Source organism: Pelophylax lessonae (assembly GCF_965119305.1).
Source record: "Pelophylax lessonae genome assembly, chromosome: 1".
In the NCBI taxonomy this organism is placed as follows: Eukaryota; Metazoa; Chordata; class Amphibia; order Anura; family Ranidae; genus Pelophylax; species Pelophylax lessonae.
The window spans coordinates 391,629,653-391,653,404 of record NC_138768.1 but is presented as its reverse complement, the minus strand read 5'-3'; the positions used below and the strand labels follow the sequence as shown (position 1 = coordinate 391,653,404).

The window sequence follows — 23,752 nt, the reverse complement described above, 5'->3', positions numbered from 1 at the left end:
TGCAATCTAGGAGGGAAGGTAATAGCTGTGGGGGATGAGTTAATGGAGAAAAAAAAAGTAGTTAAAAAAGTTGTTAGGTGGGGGCAGATTAGGCTTCTTTGAAGAGAAGGGTTTTTAGGGATTGTCTAAAAGCAAACAGAGTAGGAGATAGTTGAACAGATTGGGGTAGGGAAAAGTCCTGAAGGGGACTATGGGAGGAGGTGATGAGGGAGCTAGAGAGCAGGAGGTCTTGAGAGGAATGAAGATAAATATTAGGTTGGTATTTTGAGACTAGGTTAGTGATTTAGCTTGGGGCTGAGTTATGGATGGCTTTGTAAGTTTTTGTTAGCATTTTAAATTGAATTTGTTGGGGGCGAGAGGAAGCCAGTGGAGGGATTGACAGGGAGAATTAGCAGACACTGAATGGTTGGTAAGGTGGATGAGCCTGGCAGCAGCATTCATGATTGACTGAAGGGGGGATAGCCTATATAAATGTATACCAGTGAGGTGGAAGTTGCAGTAGTTGAGGCAAGAGATGACCAGGGAGTGAACTAGGAGCTTTGTGGTGTCATTGGTTAGGAAGGGGTATATTTTGAAGATGTTGTGTAGGCTGAGGCGGCAAGATTTAGACAGTGATTGGATGTGGGGTCCAAGGCATGATTCAGTCCAGGATTACACCTAGAACCTTGGCATGCGGTGACAGTTGTGCCATCGATTTTGAGAAATCAGGGGATGAGGCACGTGGGGGAGGAAATATTGTGAGCTCGGTTTTCTATAGATTGAGGTTGAGCAAGTGGTGTGACATCCAGGCTGATATGTCTGTTAGTAAATTAGTGATATGTGAGGAAATTGAAGGAGTTAGCTGAGGAGTAGAGAGATAAATTTCGGAGTCGTCAGCCTCAGGGAGGAGGTGTAGATGGAGAATAGGAGAAGTCCAAAAAACAGAACCTTGAGGGACCCTGACAGAGAAAGGTAGGCTCTGTGGAGTCTTGAGGGCAAAATCCAGACTGAAGGGGATCAAGAAGGTTATTCTCAGTGAGGTGGACGCTCAGTCAGTTGTAGACTAGTTGTTCAAGAAGTTTGGAGGGGAGCAAAGAGATGGGGTGAAGGTTGTTAAGATTGGTGGGGTCCAGTGAGGGCTTTTTAAGTGTAGAGGAGACGAGTGCATGTTTTAGATAGTCCGGGAAGATGTCAGAAGAGAGGAAGAGATTCAAAATGTGAGTTAGAGAGTGAATGATAGAGCAAGAGGGTGACCATAGCATTTGCAAGGGAACAGGGTCCAGGGGCAGGTGGTTAGGTGGATGTAAGAAAAAGTTTGGCAACCTCGTCTATAGTGGCAGGGTTGAATGAGGGAAGTAATAATTGTACCTGTGGACATGGAGTATTAAGTGGAGAAGGTATCTGAGTATCGAAGATCTCCTCATTCATTTTCTGATGTTTAACTGAAATATTTTTGTAATTCTTGCAGTCAGAACAATCCTGGATTCCTGTTCACATCAGAGATGCAGTACCCAACCAGATTCCCAAAGCTGCCTTCATGTCAATGTATATTTTGGAAGTGGATCAGTTTATCCTTACTCCCCTGACTACAGCCACACTTGATGCAGAGGATGGAGAAACCAAAAAACCTTTGCTGGTCTTCAACATCACAGATCCTCCACGAGAAGGATATATTACCCATCTCAATGACCATACAAAACCCATTACCTCCTTTACATGGCAGGATCTCAATGATATGCTCATAGCATATCAGCCACCTAACAGTAGTCACACTGAAAGAAGAACTCTGGAGGTAGGCAAGGACTGACAAGCTGTGGAAAAATCTTGGTGTCTATAAAAAACACAAATTCATTTTGGCTCTATAATCACCAATTCATCATTAAATGTATTTTTTTAAAGCAAGCAGCATAAGTTCCTAAATTTAACTTGGCATCAACCTCTTGCATTGTGCTCTACAGCTTAGACTGTAGCAGGAAAGCAGCACAAGTAGCCAGTCAACTGTGCTGCAGTGCTCATGTGCTAAAAAGTGAGAGAGAGAGATAAGCTAATCAGTCTGTTACTTCTAGTTTACTGTCCAAAACCCTAGCTGCTATTTCTTAACCTCATTCTGCCAGTGGAATCCATCGCTTTAAGGGGGTCCTAACACTGAGTGCTGGTAAAATTGGCGTCCACAGTGATCACTGTTATTGGCTGCCCATCCTCCTCCAGCACCTATTCTTCACTATGTGCCCGGGAGCTGTCAGTGACAGCACAGTCAAAATTTTTGGGTGTTCTGAACATGTTCCAAGCACAAAACATATGCTGGACAATGGCCATATGGATACATGTGACAGCAGGTCATGAAGCCTACCTCTATGCTGCCACATATATGTGTACAGCTGGTAGGAAGAGGTTAACTGCAGTAGAGGAACATCAGGCTGTTTTTTCCTTCAGTCAGAGATGTACTATGTGCCAGTTTTGTGTAACTTTCAGGACAGATGGATGGACAGAAATACAAATCCTTTGGTAGGTAGAACAACTCTCTTGTGTATTAAGTTGTTTGCCTGGAGCCCAGCTATAAAGGTATATTTCCAACCAAAACTTGATTGCAAATTATGTAAATCCTGTAGCCAAACAACCAGTGAGCACAGACTCTGACCTGACGGGATGTGATTGATGGGTCTATTGCTTATGGTATCTTTCAAAAAGAAAAATATTGGTCTGAAACACAGACCGTTATTAACCCTATAATATGTGCATTCTCACACATTTCAGTTATAGCTGGCTTTATCAGAGGGTGCAAGGCATAAACACCCTATAGTGACTACAAAGCTGGACATATTTAATTCAGCATTTGGAATCTTTGGCTTAAACATATAACAAACATGTTTTTGTCTAAGGATAAATATTCTGTTGATATCGATGTTGGTGCACCAGCATAACATATTATGTTTTGCCCTGTCATTGTTGTACCTGAAAAAATGAAAAAGAGAATATATTAAGCCATGCCCTATTAGCAAAACATATGCTTCACCCTACATTTTTACTCGGATCCCCTTGTAGAGACATTTAGTGGAAGAAAAAGTTGCAGTGTAAGGTAGTTACTTTCTCAACCATTTTCTAATTCTACACATATGTTCTCCACCTATGATTTATGCTAATGCTTGTTTCCAGTGTAACCAATAACATTTGTTATAAAGTCTATCATTTTGTAAAACCTGCTAAATAAACCTATGAAATTGTTCTACTATAGGTGGAAGTTGAAGTTCATGATTTCTTTTTTGAAAGGAGTTTGCCTATCACAGTTCATATATCAGTTAGAACAGCTGAAACAAATGCACCTCGAGTATCCTGGAATATGGGTGAGACTGATTTTCTCTGTATGTAACATGAAATGTTTTAATTCAAAATTATTACAGAGGGCTAGATTGCAACAAATCATAAAAATAATTCAATGTATTTATCATCTGTTAGCAGTTGATAGGGTATTATCACTGACCTTTTTACTGAGCTATTTAAAGTGTATGTAGGGCCCCATCTTTTTTTTCCTGTTCTATCCTATTGGGGAAATTTCCATTCACATCCAAGAAACAAAGCAGGTAGTAAAAAGAAATGTCTCCAAAATGAGAGAATATGCCCTGTTATGATCCACCATATCCCCACATCCCACCGTATGATGCATTAAATATTAATTTTGGGGGGGGGGGGAGTAGGGTATAATGGTACAGCCATTTGGATCAGGTTTTTGTTACTATTAGTATTTTTGTAATTTTGTGGTGTGTTGACAGTTAAGCCATTCCCCCCACCCTTTTTTTGTATGATTTCAGCAATCTTTTGAGGAATACCTGGAGCTTCATATATTATTACCCCCCTGAACTAGTATTCTGTTGACAGAGTGGTTTTTCTTCCTCGTTTTTCTGTCAATCGATTTTGGCTCTGCAGGCAGGAATGGTACTTGAGCTATTTATGTGCTCATTTTTTATTTTTTAGGGGATCAAACAGAAATTTTGGTAGATTAGTATATTTGGTAAGGGCTCTTTCACACGGAGCGGACCGCATTGCGATCCGCTCCGGCACTTTTTTTTTTTTTTTCACCGCATATCATCCCATCCGTTTGCGGATGATATACGGACATAATGTTAGTCTATGGGCATTGCGGATGTCAGCGGATGACACCGCTGACATCCGATTTTCCTTCCTTTCCGTTTTTTGAACGGAGGAAAAATAGGGTTCTGTTCCATTCCAAAAAACGGAACAGAACTGAAAGGAAGAAAATCGGATGTCAGCGGATGGAATTCCGCTGACATCCGCAATGCCATAGACTTACATTATGTCCGTAAATCATCCGTAAAAAAATAGGATGATTTGCGGACATACGGAGCGCCCGTGTGAAAGGGCCCTAACACAAGTAACACAAACAAGTGGTTGGTGAAAAACAAACAGAACCAAACAAAAAAGAACCTGAAAGGCTTAATTTAACTCAATGACCATTTAAAGATAAACGTTATTAGTGTCTGAGAAATCTAACAAAAAAAAAAAAAATCAAAAGGATCAACAATCAAAGAACTGATCAAGAAATGGTCAAAAAGGGATTGTCAATGGATCAAAGTACTGAAGTACATTTAAGCTAAAGAAAGTTGTTAAGGCTGAAAAAAAAAAAAAAAAATATATATATATATATATGTTTTTTAAAAAAAGATCATGTAGGAGAAAAAGCACGGGGGAAGAGGGGGGGGGGGAGAAAAGGGAAATGGAAAGAGGGGTAAGGGAAAAAACAGAAGGGGGGGATATTGGAGAGGGAGGAAATAGGGGGAAGAAAGAGGACAGCTAGAAGGAGGCAGCTGTTCTGGGGACGTGAGCAGTGACTTTGAATTGATCCCTGAGACTGTGTACTGAACGCTGCAGTGGGTACCTGAAAGTTGCGCATTGGCGCAGGGTAACCAGAGACCCAATATTACCCCCTGGTCTTTAGTTGTGGAACCATGGGCTGTTCTCAACCAATACCAATACTGTTAGGAAACACTGTCCTCTAAACACACTTCTTCTGAGTGTTTTAAAGTATCCCATGCCAAGTTTCTCTCCCTCCCCTCTGAAGTTCTGCAAGCAATAAACTTTAAAAAGACATCCCCTAGACCAGTGATGGTGAACCATGGCACCCCAGATGTTTAGGAACTACATTTCCCATGATGCTCATGTACTCTGCAGTGTAGTTGAGCATCATGGGAAATGTAGTTCCAAAACATCTGGGGTGCCAAGGTTTGTCATCACTGCCCTGACTTTTTAATGGAACCAGTGTGCGTGGACCGTTGCTGGGGTGGACAGGCAGCCTCTGTACTTGCAAGGAAAGAACCAGTAAAATAAGAGGCCCATTTGGGGGTAGCGCTACACTAATAAAGTTTATATTTTATTGGTCATTGGGTTCCAATGAGCCATTTTTTGTTCTGTTTTTTTTTTTCTTTTTGTTTTTCTCAAGCTGGTTATGGATGTTTAATATATCCAATATTTGTTTTTTTTAGCTATTTTACCATGAATAACATGTCCTATTGCAATTAATTTTTCACAAAATCTTTTTCACAAAAAACATTCTTATAATATCGGCATGTATGTGAACATAAAAGCAGTGCTTTATGTTAAGTAAAATTGTTTCAGTCTTTCCAGCTGAATTTATTATACCCTGTGTTTACAGGGCTGATGATTCATATAACCAAGTGGTATACCTCCACTCCCACCTCTTCAACTAATCCCAGGAGTGGGTGAAAGGCATTACAGGGGAGTGGTCTGGGAGGAGGAAAAGCTGAAGCCTGTTTTGCAGTCTTAGAATCGGGCAGCTTTGATGTGCACTCCTATCATCTGATTGTTGTCTATCCATTCAGGAGATGGGCCGCTTTGGATCTGCACACATCAGCATGTGTGGAATCACAGGATTGAAAATATTGGCGCTTGTCTTTGTATTGCATTCAATATCAGTTACATAAAAATATTTTACTGTGAAAATGTGAGAGTCCTGCCTAATCCATATGTAGTGTAGAACTGTATGCAATTTGATTCACTGTTATGTTCATGTACTTTATTTAGGTCTTGATCTCTTGGAAGGTCAATCTCGACCAATCACATGGGAACAATTTCAAGTGGTTGATAATGATAATATCAATGCTGTCCGTCTGATTATTGTGGATGGGCTAGAGCATGGACGCATTACTGTAAGAGGTAAGTAGGTTTTTGCTTTGCATCTGACAGCTGTAAATATTACTATAATATACAGTACATATTCACCTTTAAAAGAAAATATATCTAGACTAGCTTGAATAACATAGTTCAAAGTCCAAATGCTGATTTGGATACACTTAATAATAAGCTCAGCAAATGAAGCTTTTATGAAAATGTGTAAGTGAATTGTTAACTGTTAATTGACGAATTGTTAACCCATTGTTCCCACTGCTGCACCATTTACCCCTCAAAGATTAATTGTCAACAATCAGGAAATTAAAGGGTTAAGGGTCTCATCTTTTAAGCCCAGCATTTAAACATTTTACAGAATTTATTGAAAGCCTTTATTGATATAAATGTGGGATATTGTCATTAACATGCAATATCAGACACCACTAGGTGCTTGCATGCAGTTCTAAACTTATAGAGTGCACCAGAAACACTGAAACTGGAAGCACTCCAAAATGTTTCTAGGAAGGTAACACCTATACGGTAACCCTTACTTGGTCATAGAGGTCTTGAGTAACATTGCTGCACTAAATTGGAGGTTCTGGTGGTAGGAGAAGTCAGGGCCAGGCACCCACATATAGATAAGCAATTTAGTGTCCCCTAGGTTTTTGGACTTTCTAGAATTTAGTGCAGGATCCCAGAGGTGCTATCTACTGCATGTAACCAACAGAAGTTTTATATCAGTGTATGTTCAATTTGCAAAAGTAAATTTCCACTTTGCAAGTTAAATTTCATAGATTCAGTGAAAATTCACTTTGCAAAGAATACCTAATCATGTGCAAGGAAAAAAAACCCAAAGGGTCCTTTCACACGGCACGGTCCGTTTTTTTTTTTCCGCTCAGGCGGACACGGATGAAACTTTTGTAGGGTCTGTTCCGTATGTCTGTTTTTCATCCATCCGTTTGCGGATGAAAAACGGACATAATGTATGTCTATGGGATTGTGGACGTTAGCGGATCACACGCGTCCGTTCCGTTTTTTAAACGGAAGAAAAATAGGGTTCTCTTCCATCTCAAAAAACGGAACTGAACGGAATGGACGCAAAACGGGTGTCAGCGGATGGTCATCCGCTAATGTCCGCAATCCCATAGACATACATTATGTCCGTTTTTCATCTGCAAACGGATGGGAGAAAAAATGGACATAGGGGCCCGTGTGAAAGGACCCTAACAGATAGTATTTTTGATTGCTATTGGATTGACTAGATTATGGCAATCAGCAGAGCTTCAACTCAGTTACTAAGCTAAGATAAAAACCCTTTGCAAAGTGAAAATTTACTTTGTTAAGTGAACAGCCTGCTTGACAAAAGTAATTCAACTTCAAACCCAACTCCAGACACAAAGGACACACATTAATGTAGCTCTGTATCCATTAATACATTAATATATATATATATATATATATATATATATATATATATATATATATATATATATTTCAATCTAACTATGTAACTACTGTATATATATATATATATATATATATATATATATATATATTTTTTTTTTTTTTTAATGAATGTGACTTTGTATCAGCATCTATATTTCAATCTAACTATGTAACTACTGTATATATATATATATATATATATATATATATATATATATATATATATATATATATATATTTTTTTTTTTTTAATGAATGTGACTTTGTATCAGCATCCTATAGTCACTGTACAGCAGAGTTTAAATTGGGGGAGCAAAAAGCAACACAAACAGCCAATCTTTACTGTGCAAGGAACATGCTGAAAAGAGGACAGTGCAGAGCGCAGAGTGATAGAGAGATGAGATCTTTAGTCTGCTGCTTCTCCCTTCATTGTCCATTTACATGCTGGGGAAAGGACAAAACTTCTCTATAGCAGAGAAAAATCAGGTTTCCTCCCCCACCAGAAAAGGCTTTGCGGTCTGGTGGAAAACTCAGGAATGAATAGACAGAAATATATATGTTTTAGCAGGTAAAACAGCTCCAACACATGTATTTTAGCTGTGTATTTGCTGTTTGCCTGGGGTTCTGCCTTAAAATTAGCAAGTGTACATGTAAAAGTTCAGTACGAACCTTGGTAATTACTATTGCATTTACTCTTCCTATGCAGCACAACCACTTGTTGAATTTTCTACCCCATGCTTAATCAAATCTTATTGAATATTATTTCTTACTATTTTTTGTAGACCTTTCAAAAAGCTGAGCACAAACCCTCTGATTAAACAAGTTATTATTCATCTAATAAGTATTAGTATATCCAGAGATATAGGATGCCAGTTCAACTTGACACAGCTCCATCCACCTCCCAATCCTCTCTGAGGCCACCTATCAGATAAAGGAACCAAAAGGAAGCTTAGGTAGGGGAAAGTTGGAGGCTAGTTCAAATTTTATGGGAATTTAGGTACCTATATAAATCCATCTGCAAATATCTCTGGGTTTAGTGATAATTTTGAAACATCCTTTTGTTAATTGAATTTAAAATAAATTGCTCAGGGTTTTGGCATGTTTGCTGTAAATTTTTAGAGGCTACTACATCTAAAACAAATTATGCATATACTGTAAGGTTTCATAATAACCACTTTGACTCTTCACATCTGTACACACATCTGTATACACGTCTGTACACCCCCTATAGATCGGCAAAAACTTTGTTATTACATAAGTTAACAAAATAATGAATATATCTTTTTTAAGAACAAACAGGACTTTTGTTTGGTGATATTATTTTGTGAAAATATTTTTTTTTTCTGTCCATAAGGCTCCGTTCACATCTAGGCGTTTTGGGGCGTTTTTGGGGCGTTTTTCTGCTCTAGGATCAGCTCTCAAAACGCCCAACAAGACAAATCCTATTCATTTCAATGGCCCCTGTTCACATCTGAGCGTTTTGACGCTGTATACAAAACGCCCAACGCTCAAAAAAGCACATGAGCTTCTTTTTGGGCAGATTACAGGCGTTTTCCATTGATCTCTATTCAATCTAAAAACGCCTGCACAAAAATCGCGGTAAAAATCGCGGTAAAATCGCGGTAAAAAACGCCGCAAAAATCGCGGTAAAAAACGCGCGAAAAACGCTACGCTCAGGTGTGAATGTAGCCTAAAAAAAACTTAACATAACTAAAAAGCACTTTTTTCTAGTTTGATCCATGTTAGTTAAAAAATAGTGTCTCTGTAGATTCATTTTTTTAATATGTCTCAGTTAAAGGGGTTGTAAAATCAGAAGGTTTTTCATCTTAATGCATTCTATGTGACTCGGCTTGGGTGCCCCCATAGCAAGCTGACCGTAGCTCGTAGATAGACACAGGGAGCTGTGACTCGGCTTGGGTGCCCCCATAGAAAGCTGCTTGCTTTGGGGGCACTTACCAGGAGGGAGGAGCCAGGAGCACAGAAGAGGGACCTGAAAAGAGGAGGATCCTGGCCACTCTGTGAAAATCCACTTCAACAGAGCAGGTAAGTATAACATGTTTGTTATTTTTTTGAAAAAAAAAAAAAGAAAACAGACTTTCCAATCACTTCCGGGTTTGTTTCACACGGGCTTCAGTTTTTATAAGAGTGGTGTGAACAGCAAGCTGTTTGTTGAAGCTTTAAAGTACCATTCTGCTCCAGTTTGTAAATGTTGAACACAGATCCTATTGAGAGTGTTGATTTCCACTTTAAACAAGTTGCTTTCAGGCATTAGAACTTCTTGAAGCTTATTGAAAGCCTACTGATGCCTGTTAGCAGCTTACTTATAGTGACAATCAACACTCCTATTATGATCTGTGTTCAACATTTACAAAATGGAGTTGAATGGTGATTTAAAAGCTTGAACAAAGCTTGTTGAAAGCTCTGCAAATGTTTAATCAAAGCTTGCAGTTCACACTGCTCTTATACAAGCCGAGGCCTGTGTATAATAGGCCTAAAATTCAGATTCTAGTACAAAGCATTGTTTGGCTATTTACATATGAAATTAAGCTTTTTGTTCCTTCAAGTTTGTGCTTATGCAAACTTACATAAAATTAACATACACATTGAATAAAACCAAGTTTAAATAATAATGCATGGGAAAAATAGACATAAAAAACAACAGAAAAATATTAGTTACTGGAGAAGAGGAAGGAGGAGTTATTTGGGGCTGATTAAGGTAAACTAAGGGTTTAAGTAGGAACACTTTTTATGAAAAAAACATAAAAAAAAACTTGTTTTAACTGACATTATATGCAAAACAAAGTGCATCCCTTTCATCTGCAGATGAATGAAACAGGGTAGATACTACAGAAACAATGTTATTTTGTATCTTTCTATGGGCTCATTCACAAAGGCGCTTAGCCTCGTAAAGTGTAAGGAGCCATTTGTTTACCACTGAAGTATGTGATGGCAGCCCATACAAGTGAATGAGAGTGCATTGGCTGCACTGACACACCCGCACATCCGAGTTTGACAGGTGTACAGAGACGGGTGCACTGATCTGGATGCACAGACATGTGTCCAGTTTTGATGTTTTCACCGGGATCTGGCATATATTTTTGTGCTTGTCTTAGAACAGAAAAAGAAAAAAAAATGTCTTAGTGGTCAGAATTTGGAGGCACTTCATTTTGCGTTGGTGGCCAGTTTATGGTGTTGCTTGTGTTGCTTAGTGATAAACAGCATTAATCAAAAACAGAAAGGCTGAAAATGTTTAATCATATGAAAACTATTAGCCTCCAGTTGTGTGATAAAATTCTCCATAAACTCAATACCCCACAGGCTTCGAATGTACAAGTGTGCTAGAAACTAACAGCAGTAAGTAACCCTATCTTAGCGCACACCTGCTTTTGCTCTTTGACTGTGACTAGGCCCTACTGCAAAGTACTTCTCTTCTAAAATGTTAAAAATTAAATTCTACTAAGTCACTCATTATCTGCTAAATTCCACGCTGAGAATATGACACTCTTGCTGTCTTTTGAGTTGAAGTACAGGACTGCAATGTGTTTTAAGCCCCTTGATCACTGGAGAGGTTAGAAGTCATCCTGTTTAATTCTGCTAAACCCGCAAATAGCAGACTTGTAAATCCACCTAGATGTCAGATTGAAGTTGATAGCCTGTAATCCTCTGACTATTAAATATTCAGAATAAATTGAATTTCCACAGCCCTGGAACAAATCGTTCAACTGAAAAATTGAGAGATTAGAGAAAATCTTGTCATTTATGTGGTTCAGCTTTTACACAAATAAGTTACACAAATTGGTATGGAACTTTGACAAATGGCAGTGGACATTTACAAATCTGGAGGCAGTGATGTGTGATCTTAAATTAGTTAGCAGCTTGTGTATAAACTATTTATATGATGTAGTAATGTCCTCCAAAAATTTCTATAGGTTCAAACCAGTTATTTCCGTATTTCTGATGGCATACTCTAAAATCATTGATTACGTGCATATAATGCATATTGTACATATATATATATATATATATAATATATATATATATATATATATATATATATATATATATATATATATATATATATATATATATATATGAAAACATTGTTTTGAAAATTGACAACACACTATTTAAAATTCTGAATATAAGCCAAGTGCTAAGACAGCCAAATAAATTCTGTAATATATGTAGGAAAAGCTATAACTGGTAAATTCCAGCTGTAACCAGTATAACAGAAAGCAACTATTAAATGTACTAGAGAAATTAATTTACTTCATTGGGGTTGCTTCATAAAAATAATAGACTGTTCACCTTTCAAAGTGAATGTCCTCTTAGCTAACTGAATAGGATGAAGCTGTGTTCAATTCAGTTAACCAATTGTTTGAAAGCAAACATCAGTCCCCCCCCCCCCTAATTTATTAACCACCAGGCCATTTTTTAGCGATTCGGCACTGCGTAACTTTAATGAAAAAAAGCGCGGTCGTGCAACACTGTACGGAAAGAAAATTGATGTCCTTTTTTTCCCACAAATAGAGCTTTCTTTTGGTGGTATTTGATCACCTCTGCAATTTTTATTATTTGCGCTATAAACAAAAAAAGAGCGACAATTCTGAAAATAAAAACCAATATTTTTCACATTCTGCTATATAACATTCCCCCTCAAAAAAATAAAAAAATAAAAAATTTTCATCCTTTTAGGCCAATTTGTATTCTGCTACATATGTTTGGTAAAAAAAATCGCAATATGCGTATTTTGATTGGTTTGCACAAAAGTTATTGCGTCTACAAACTAGGGGACAGATTTATGTCATTTTTATTTATTATATTTTTTTTACTTGTAATGGCGGCGATCTGCAATTTTTAGCGGGACTGCAACATTACGGCAGACAGATCGGATCCCTAACTGCCATTTTTGACACTTTTGGGGGGGACCAGTGACATTACTACAGTAATCAGTGCTAAAAATATGCACTTTTACTGTAATAATGGCACTGGCAGGGAAGGGGTTAACCTAGGGGTGATCAAAGGGTTAAGTGTGAGCTTAGGGGGGTGTTTACTAACTGTACTGACTCAAGACTACACTGTCCATTGTTAACTCTTTTCTGTGAAGACTGGAAGTTCAAAGAAGCAGCACTAGAAAGCAGAAACCAGTAGCATTGAAAGTTGTAAACTGCAAATGTTGGGGTAAGAATTTTAACAAATAGGGATTCATACTATTTTAAAAAAATAAACTTCATAATGTTGTGTGAAATTAAACCAAACAAGAAGTTTTAGTATGTGGCCTCCAGGGTTTGAATTTTTCAAGGCCAGGGTAGCTAACTTTTGGCTGAGAGAATTCCAGTACAGGAGAGGTACGTATGCAAACTAAGGGTTTCGTTTATACAAACTTTACTTGGCCTATAGCATGGATAATATTTCTATACATTTTATGTAGCAGTAGTAGGTTACATTTACGTGGACTTTTTCTGTAATGCTGAAGACATTTCACTAAAAATCAAAGCAGCCTTTTCAGTTTTAATGACCTTCAGGAACCCTTCAAGCGATATTAAACCCCAAAACAAAAATGTAATATATTGCAGCATACCAGTTCTTAGATGTACTAGTTGCATTAGTTTTCTTTTTTAGTTTTCTTTTCTCTGTTTTCACCTGTTGAACCTACCAGTAAGTTCCACTAAGTTGTCCAGCAAAAGTGTAGTTAGAGGTTTGAGACAGAGGTACTTACAATAGTCAACTTTTATTTATTTATGTAAAACCTTTACCCCAAAAGGAGAAGCACCGTTGCTGCTTAAAAAGAGTTACTTAGAGTTAGGCTGTAACTTGTTAGCCAACTCCATATAAATCTGCTAGCACCTCTGACCCCCCCCAGATTGATAATACTGCTGTCCAAAGGTATCACCTATACTGGAGTGGAGATAGGAAGTGTGTTACTGACTGAATTACCAGGTGAAAGTAAAGGGAAAAAGCCTAAATATCTAATGTAGCCACCACATTTAACCACTTGACCTCCGGTAGGTTTTACCCCCTTCATGACCAGGCAATTTTTTGCTATTCTGCACTGTGATACTTTAACTGGCATTTGCGTGGTCATGCAACACTGTATGCAAATTAAACTTATATATTTTTTCCACAAAAATAGAGCTTTCTTTTGGTGGTATTGCTCACCACCAGGGTTTTTTTTTTAATATATAAACAAAAAAAGCCCCCCCCCCCAAAAAAAAAATATATATATATATTTGATTACTTTCTGTTATAAACATATCCAATAAAATAAAATTTCTTCAAAAATGTAGGCTGTTACATGTCTTTGGTAAAAAAAAAATCAAATAAGTGTATATTAATTTGTTTGTGTGAAAGTTATAGCGTCTAACTATGGTATATATTATTGAAAATCGAATTTCTTGAGGCCCTTAAATTGCCAGAACAGCACAATTACCCACCATTTGATCCCTTTTTGTAAAGTAGACAATCTGGGGTATTTAGTAAGATGCATGGTGAATTTTTTAAAGTTGCAATTTATTGTCACATTTTTTTTTACATACTGTAACCAGTGCAGTACAGCATCATCATATTACTGGTGTGGTGGTGATCAGGGATACTGACTGGTGACACTATGTTTTTTATTTATTTTAAAACATTTTTAGTTTCAGTTTTTCTAATTTTTTTTAAACTTTTTCCTTTTTTTCCTTTTTTATTTTATACATCCTGTCATCAGAGTAGTTTGGTGTCACCATAGTAACACTGCACTACTCTGGGGGGGGGGGTGATCAAGGATTTTATTTTATTTTTTTTTTTTTACACTTTGATTGCTGTTACAGTGATGATCCCGGTAACAGCAATGTTTTGAACTGTATATAATGGGTTACATTCATAACAGCTGTGATTACTATTGTGTGCTGTGATTGGCCCACAGCTATCACATGGTACAGGGTCCTGTGATTGGCCCAGGTACCATATGATAACTGTGGGCCAATCACAGTATCACAATACTAAGCACAGTTGTTATGACTGAAACCCATTCGTAACCAACGTGTTTACATTGTGATTGCATAGTGATCACGTGATACTCCGACCGCTCAAAGCAGCTGGGTACTGTGATCCACAATCCGCTATGTCCAGTGGACATAGTGGTCATGGAAAGGGAACTCCACGCGCCCATGAGCTGCTAATGTACGTGATCCAGTCTGCCTGTGCCGCCCTGCTGCAGTAAATGTACCGTGGCTTCGCGGCAAATGGTTAAGAATGCCACTTTCAGAATTGTAAGCCCCATGTAAGGTAACGTGGTCACCTTAATCCAATCCCCATGATTAAAATCTGGGAAGGTGATAATTATATATTTACATGACCGAAGGGGAATTGTTGTTGAATTGCAGGGAGTAGGGATTTTAAAACAACTCTTGACAGCTGAACAGAGATAGAGTGAAGAGTGAGAGAAGAGTCTTAAACTCTTTTGGGGGGATAACACAATTTTCATATGTGGCTAGGGTAGCAGGATTTTAAACAATATAAAAAGATTTTTGTTGAACATATTTGCAAATACATATGAAAGCCACACTGCTGCATCAAGGCACTTCTAAATAGTGTGATCCCTGACTCTCCCAAATATGGGACATATACAGAATAGTAGTGCACAAACAGAGAACAGGATCATTTAGGGTAAGGCTCCATGCACACTGACTTAAAAATTGCTGCTTCTACAAGAGGTTTGTGTTGTGCTAAGTTGTAGAAGCAGCTCAATGGTATCCTATGTGTCCATGCACATTAGGACAATTACAGGCATATTCTGAGCTCAGGGTTTAGAGCATTTCTGGTTTGGTTTTTGATTGGAGCTTTCCTGGCAGAAAAAAATGCTAAACTCACTTAAACTCTGTACAAAAACGCTCTATATGAGCGTTTTTTTTTTTTCTGCAAAGGGAACTGGTGTTTTTTTTAACCACTTCACCTCCCGAAGATTTACCCCTCTTCCTGACCAGGCCATTTTTTTTCTTTTACGACGGACAAATTGGACACAAAATTTACACGTTTAAACCTTTTATTGGGACCAGTGACATTATTACAGTGATCAGTGCTTAAAACATGCACTGTCACTGTACTGATCACACTAGCTGGGTTGAGGTTAACATCAGGGGCAATCAAAGGGTTAAACGTGTGCCTAGTTGGTGATTCAGTGTAGTGGGAGAGCTGCTTTTGCTAGTGGAAGGCATATATCGGTGTTCCTGCTTTACAGGAACACAGGATCAATGCCTTCCGTATTGACAGAACAGCAATCTGCCTTGTTTACATAAGTAGACTGCCATTCTGCATGTGTACCGAACGATCAGCGGAAGCTGGCAGACACCCGGTCCGCGGGATCAGCTGATTAGTTTCCGCTTTGTAAAATCACAGCAGGAGAGAGCCGCTGGCGGCACGCACTCATGCCCAAAACCTGGAAGTGCAGGATCACGTATATATATGTATATATATATATATAGATATATATGATCGTGCGCAGATCGGCTGCCCTGTAGCAGTAAATGTGCTATAGGGCGGTTGGCAAGCAGCTAAAGTGCCTTAGCCCTTTTTTCTTTAAAGTTATAACAACACAGCAGAATTGCAGACACTACCTTTGAAAGGTAGATGAAAACTTCCAGTGTGTGCTTCCAAAATCCAAAAAAACACAGTGGCAACTGCTCTGGCCTGTTTGAAACTGCCAAAAAAATGTAAAAGTGCATGTGGGCAGGACAATATACAAAACAATACATAAGATCCCAATAAAAGTAGCTGAACTTTTTCAACTATTCAGGTTAAAACAGAGGTGTTTGTTTTTTATATATTGCCCTGTCCATCTGCATCTTTCCCTTTTTTGCTAATTTCAACCAAATCAGAGCTGTTGTCATTGTTGCTTTTTTAAATGATTTTTAGTTACTTATGTGGCTCTAAATATTGTGTTTCTGATACTCATTAGATCTGAGGAGCCACTTGGACCACAAGCAAAATGTTTTCAACATTACAGAACAAATGCAATTCAATGTGACTAACTACTACTACTGTAACTATACCTTTTCAGCAATATTATTTTCCAACAGCAAAAACAGGCAGCAGTAACGTTCTAACATAAGGAAATTGATGACTTTATCAGTAGGCTTTTGTTCCCTTATTGTCCAATTACAGTATGGGGACATGGAAGAATGGAAACAGTTTTAGTTTACCGCAACAGAGAATAATGAGGCAACAAACCTTTGTATATCAAGGCTGTGTAAATGGTTGGACCAAATAACAAATCCAGTTTACATAATTATTCCAGATCAGTGACTCAAGAATGGAAGCCAATGAATTGGCATGACATATAGGTAAATGTCCTCTCAGAAGGTCAAGAGCAAACATATATTTTGCAGTACAGCTTTGCTATACCATTCAAGTCATTTTTTCCCCTTCTACAGCAGCTCTAACATAAGATTGTGTTCCAGGTTGATTCAATAAAGGCAAATAGGATTCTCACTTTGCAAGAAAATTGTCCCTTAGCTTAGTGAATGTGGTAAATTTCACTTTGCAAAAAATACCCAATCACGTGCAAGGGAAAAAAAATAAAATATGTATTGCCTGTACATAATTGTATGATTGAAGTCAGCAGAGATTTAATTCATTCAGTAAGCTAAGAGAAAATTCCCTTGCAAAGTGAACAGCCTATTTGCCTTTAGTAAATCAATCCCATTGTGTGTTGGTATGCTTAGAAGTACATAAAAATATTTATCAGTTAATATTTTTTTTTAAATTGGATATATATTCAATGTTGTTCACTTTGCACACAATAAATCTGTTATCTGTCACTTTTACAATTAGGGGGTAAAGGATTTATGTTCACAGTGAAAGACATTCAGGCTGGAGCTGTCTGCTATCATCATGATGACAGTGATACAACCAAAGACTTTGTCACTTTCCGAATCTTTGATGGTCGCCACAGTATTAGACACAAGTTCCCAATTAACATACTCCCTAAAGATGATAGCCCACCATTCCTAATTGCAAACACTGTCATTGAGCTTCCAGAAGGCCAAACTGTTCTCATACAAGGTTCAATGCTCTGTGCCTCCGATATGGACTCAAGCGATGATTACATACGTTACAATCTAACCAAGAAATCAGCAGCTGGGAGCATTATGAAGAAACCAGGCCAAAATGCATTAGGTATGAGAGTATTATTATTCATAATATTTATGCATATGATTAATTATAATATTTATGCAGAATTTAAAGATAATGATCTCATTTTGTAAAAGAAATTAAAGATGACTTCTATGCACTAAAGAGAATATCTACCTCATGGTGGTCATAGACAGAAATAAAAATCTAACGGAAGTTTTAATTCTCCTTTATCAAAAAAAGTCTGCAGTTAGGCCTTAAAGCATTTGTTACCCAAAAAAAAAAAAATGATCCTGTTCTCTTAAAGCATGTTATACAACACAGTGCTTGTACTGTGTCATTTGGCCCCTTCTATCACCTAAAAAACCTGGCTGATCCTGCTAGTTTCTGTCCTCCCCTCTGTACACTGACCACGGTATATCATGGCTGCTGAGCCCTGACACCATGGTCAGTGTACGTGTCTCCGTAATCCGCAGCCCTGCTCTCTGCTCTCCTGTGTCTCTATTGTCTCCTGTGTCCTCCTTCCCCTCCCCTTCCTGCCTGTCAGCTCCATATCATGCCCCCCCCTCCCTCCTGCTGCTCAAATAACTGTTAATGTGCTATATAATCCTGTTTATTTCCTAAGCTTCTGTGCCTCTGTCTATGTGTTTAAAAAAAAAAAAAAAAAAAAAGGCTGTATATACCTGATTTCAGTGTGCTGCTCGGAGATCACGTGACCGGCTGGCTCTCTCTCTCTCCTCCTCTCCTCCTAAGTGACATCAGCAGGGGAATCTCGGCCCCGCCCCCTGCAGCTGTCAGATGGGGAGAGGAGAGAGCCAGCCAGTCATGTGATCGCCAAGCAGCACACTGAAATCCAGTATATACAGCATTTTTTTTATAAAACACAGAGACAGAGGTACACAGGCTTAGGAGACAAACAGGATCATGCAAAGTCCTGCAAGTGGCTTAACAACCACTTTAAATGTGCATTCTTCAATTTTCCTATTGTATGAAATATAGAAATGTTTACATAAACCACTAGAGGGAGTTCTGTGCTCAACTTTAGACCACCTATAACCTCCCTGCTTAGCATCTGTGGAAATAAGATTTAATACACACATGGAGTGCATTGATTGCAATGAGTTGACAGACTAATCTATCTGCAGTATGAAAAGGAGCAGTAAAGCACACAATAACTGTGTAGTACTGCAAATAAAGCAATTGAGCAAATAAAGCTATGTGCAGACATAGAAAAAATGTTTTTAAAGCAACAATAACATTATTTACAGCAACCTGATGACTTTTATGTGCATATGTAGAAAATAAAATGATTTAACTATATTATTTTTTTTAGAGAGCTACTTGCATTGTAAAACAGTCCTGAAATCGTTAATGTTCAGGTATAAAGTCGGACATGTATGTTTAGGCTTATGGCAGTCTTTGTCTGAGACTAATGATGAACTGTTGTAGCAGTCTAACTTTTATTCTTTATTTCCTCCTGTCAAAGCTTATCCTGTTACAACTTTCCTGCAAAGAGACTTGTTTAATGGTTTCATATATTACAAGCACCATGGAGAGGAAATCTTTGAAGATTCTTTTGAATTTATTATGTGTGACAGCCATACGCCCCCTAACCTCTCTGGTCCTCAGGTATGTAAGGGGTGCTTGTTAACTGCTCCATCAAGTGTTCAGCAAATGCAGCTAACTGATAAATAGCTGTCCTCTCTCAACGCTGTTATTCTAATGAAAATCTAACATCTTGTGAAAGTCCTATTATTCTTTAAGCTGGTCTTGTCTTTAATACTCTCTAACAGTGTTTTTAACAAGCTTCTATAGGAATTCGCTATCAGGGTTTCTTTGCTTTGTAATTGAGACCATTATACTCAGGAAGGGATTTATCAAATTGGATCGTTCCCTTGTAATGGTAGAATTTATGCCTACTCAAATGGATAGCAGCTTAAACCCTATGAGCTCACAGTACGCAAATATGCGGCCTCTGGGCGGGTGGACCATGACGCCAAGCGCCATGGGCACGCTGGGAAGTTGCCCAGGAGCCCCACTTGCCCGGGGGGCCCCATCTGCCCAGCGACCCAGCCCCACATGAGCTGACAGACATCCCTGAAATGTGTGGGAGTCTCCCGCATGCGGCCTGCTGCTCCCGGAAACCTGCAAGTGCCACGCAATATCCCGGCTCTCTGTGTCAGCTGAGCTGTCAGAACGGAGCTGATGCTTCCTGTATAGTTCCAGGCTCCGTCCTGACAGTCACAGGCAGAGTGATATCAAATGTACTCCGCCTCGACTCTGCATGCTTTCTCCAGTGCACCACCTCTCCTCACACTTGCTCAGTTGATGTCATGTGTCTCGAGCCAGCATTTCCCACCAGCAGCACCAGCCAGCAATACCCACAAGCAGTAACCATCAGCAGTATCAGCCAGCAGTACACACCAGCAGAACCATCCAGCAGTAACCACCAGCAGTACCCACCAGCAGTAACCACCAGCAGTACCAGTACCATCCAGCAGTACCAACCAGCAGTACCAGCCAGCAGTACCAGCCAGCAGTACCCGCCAGCAGTAGCAACCAGCAGTACCCACCAGCAGTACCAGCCAGCAGTACCCCCAGCTGTACCCACCAGCAGTACCAGCCAGCAGTACCCACCAGCAGTAGCTGCCAGCAGTACCAGCCAGCAGTACCCACCAGCAGTAACCACCAGCAGTACCAGACAGCAGTACCTGCCAGCAGTAACCACCAGCAGTACCAGCCAGCAGTACCCGCCATCAGTAACCACCACCAGTACCCGCCAGCAGTAACCCCCACCACTACCCGTCAGCAGTACCAGCCAGCAGTAATCACCAGCAGTACCAGCCAGCAGTACCCGCGAGCAGTAAGTCACATGTGCTAGGGGTGCAACTAGCCCCAGTGACTAACGGAAAGCTCATGATCACTGCTTGCAATCGGGAGATTTTTGATCATGTGACAGCCATCCACGGCAGTCACATGATCCTAAACCCTGCCTACCTTCATCCTAAACCCCTTAAATGCTGGCTCCAAAGGGTTAAGGTATTTCCTTCAAATACATAGATTTTTGGTCAGACATTGATTTTCTATAGAGCAACTGCTGTCTTTTTTTAAAAAATTTTTTACACTTTTGGAGTAGATTTATTAAAGGCAAATAGGCTGTTTACTTTGCAAGGGTGTTGCGCTTTGCAAGGAAGTTTTCGCCAGAGCTTAGTTAATATAGTGTAACTTCACTTTGTAAAGAAAACCAATCACATGCAAAAAAACAGCACTTTTGCTTGCACATGACTGGATGGAAGTCAGTGGAACTTCACTACAATCACTAAGCTTTGGGTATCATTTCCTTGCAAAGTGAACAATATATTTACCCTTAGCCAATCAATCCCTTTGTCTTGCTGCCTTCTGAAACATAGGGGTTGATTTACTGAAGACAATTAAACTGTACACTTTGCAAGGGAAGTTAAACTTTGCAATTAGGTTTTCCCGAAAGCTTAGTGAATGAAGTTAAGCTCTGCTGACTTCCATCATCCAAACATGTGCAAGTAAAATAATTGCATTTGTCAACTGTGAATACCATTTTGACAAACATATAGTGATGATAATACGTGATTATAATAATAATAAGTGGTTACTTTTTCTGATTATAGACTGTGATTATACATATAATACCGGTGGATGACCAGCTTCCCAAGGAAGTTCCAGAAACAGTTCGCCAAATACTTCTTAAAGAAACCGAAATTGCTTACATTACAAAAAAACAGCTACATTTCATAGACACTGAGTCTCCAGAAAGAGAACTTATTTACACCGTGACTACTCCACCATGCCGGTCATCACCATACAGGTAACAACTGTGCTTTCCTAATTTTCTGATACATTCCACCACTGTACAGAGCAAGCCTGAAACCACCACATTATAAGCCTCCAAACTTGTTTACCTGATTTATGGAGAAACTTATTTTTCTTGTCTTGCAATAGGGCACGACTTGCATAGCCTACAAAAACAAAACCTAACATTAAAGTGGAAATTTCATGTATTGCTAGTATATATTTTTAGCGATATTTGAGATTGTTTCACAATATGTCAAATAGGGCTCAATAGACTGCTAATGCTTTATGAGTGCCAGGATGCCAGGTCAAGATAGATTTCCTTACCATTTGCAGCTTCTGCATTTAGCAGATTTTGCTGTGCAGTAGTAACACTCACGGATCCATTCATCCCCGGGAATGCTGACTGAAAGGATCACGCTCTCTACACTTGCACACAGATACTCATTTCCAGCATCCCCTTCTTTGAATAATGACACAAGGGGTTTCTTTCACTTTTACTGTCTGTAATCATATTGATACAAATATAGGTTCCATTTACTAGATAGGAATTATCTTTGCAGACAGGTGCTTTGTCCCATTGTGGTGGGCCACACATGCAGGAGAATGGAAATACCCTTTTGTTGGGGGATTTCCCTCTAGCCATGGAGATGCTCTCTGGTTTCTAGACACTTATCGCAAATATGACATCACAGACCCCCTGAGGAAGACCTTATTTCATAGGTCAAATCGCGTCAGAGTTTTCTGACCTTGTGTGATGATCTGTTTTTCTGATTGTGATGCTTTTTAGCAATGTATTACTACCATGTTTGGTTGTAACCAGAGCTCATAATTTACACATTGGAATTTTTCTATTACCAGTAAAGATGGAATATTTTATATACCAATAGTCCAATTGTTATTTTTGCTGCCTGGGGGTCTTCTTCTTGTTTTTCTCGTAGCAACACTCACTACTGTTAGAGGGGATCTTTTATGCCTGAGAAGCCTCTTATGGGATTTGTTAGTTTGTGACCCTTGTTTCGTTGTATACTGCTGTCAGGGAAGAGAACACACTCATCTACATTACAAGTGAAGTCACTGCTCTAGGTCTAACACATGGGTTGAGTCAATGAACAGCAGCTTCTATCAGAAATATCTCATGAAGGTATTATTTTCCTGGCAGACTCACATGGCTTATGATAGACTAATCTTTCAGCACTTAGTGAATACATCTGTTCATACTCATTGCATGTCCTAAAGTCTTTGGGGATTAAAAAATGGCTCACATATTGCCACTGATAAGAAAAAGTGAGCCGTAGAGCTTAAACACTACCATGAAGAAAGCATATACAGTCATGTGAAAAAGTCAATACACCCCATGGAAATTGTTGACTTTTTCACCACATTTGAACTGGCAAATATTAGATCTTTAAACAGAGCTTATATATCAAGGTGATATAGTTGAACAAATGACACATAAAATTGACAAGGTATATTTCTTTTCATAATCAAAATGCAGGTTTGTCACAAGGAAACAGTAAGTATACCTCCACATTTACCAGCACTTAAAATCTATTAAGTTAGAATCTGGTGTTCTAGATTAGGTGCCAATGATTAGAACCTCCTTAGAGAGTTTACAGGTGTAACTTGTTTAATTTAAACCTCAAGCATGTAGGGTCCGTTGTCCTTTTTTGCTATTGACGTATCTCTCAGAAAGAGAGTTGTTGAAGCCTTCAAATTTGGCAAGAAATCTTAGAAAATCCTTCAGTTAATTAGAAAATAATCTTCAAGGGGAGTAGATTTTCAAGCAAATGCTAGCTTGCCCAGGAGTGACTGTCCCAGCAAATTCAGTCTTATGCCCCATACACACGTGCAGATTATCTGCAGACTTTTGTCTGCAGACTTACCAAAACCATATAATATGAGGTCAAACCTAAACACTTTCAATTTGTATGCAATCCGGCAGGCCCTTGCACTACATAGAAAAGGTAAGTCTGCAGACAAAAGTCTGCAGATAATCTGCACGTGTGTACGGGGCATTAGAGTTGACTATTTGATACTAAAAGAAGTTCCCAAGAACCCCAACGTTTAATTACAGGATCTGCAGGCAACACTTGCAATACCTGGTTTAAAAGTTCAAGCATCTACAATTAGAAAAAGATTGTTACAATTCAATGTGCATAATGGTCCTCTCACACGAACAATCCGATCTTGTGATATGGACATAATTCTTGTGGTTTATCAATGTTTGTGCCTAAAAAAAAATCCATCC

The 23,752-nt window shown here is 38.8% G+C and overlaps 1 protein-coding gene across 3 annotated transcripts in view; it reads left to right on the top strand.

Moving 5' to 3' along the window:
* The window catches only part of FREM1 (FRAS1 related extracellular matrix 1), a 226,311-nt gene that overhangs the window by 75,190 nt on the left and 127,369 nt on the right, over positions 1-23,752 (top strand). For all 3 annotated transcript variants that reach the window (XR_014225512.1, XM_082264047.1, XM_082264046.1), the window contains exons 6-11: positions 1,448-1,771; positions 3,212-3,320; positions 6,034-6,165; positions 17,377-17,721; positions 19,163-19,305; positions 21,321-21,517. Coding sequence is in view for 2 of the 3 variants with exons in the window: in XM_082264047.1 (XP_082120173.1) it covers positions 1,448-1,771; positions 3,212-3,320; positions 6,034-6,165; positions 17,377-17,721; positions 19,163-19,305; positions 21,321-21,517 (1,250 nt within the window). In the remaining variant the exon portion in view is untranslated. The remainder of the gene's footprint in view (positions 1-1,447; positions 1,772-3,211; positions 3,321-6,033; positions 6,166-17,376; positions 17,722-19,162; positions 19,306-21,320; positions 21,518-23,752) is intronic.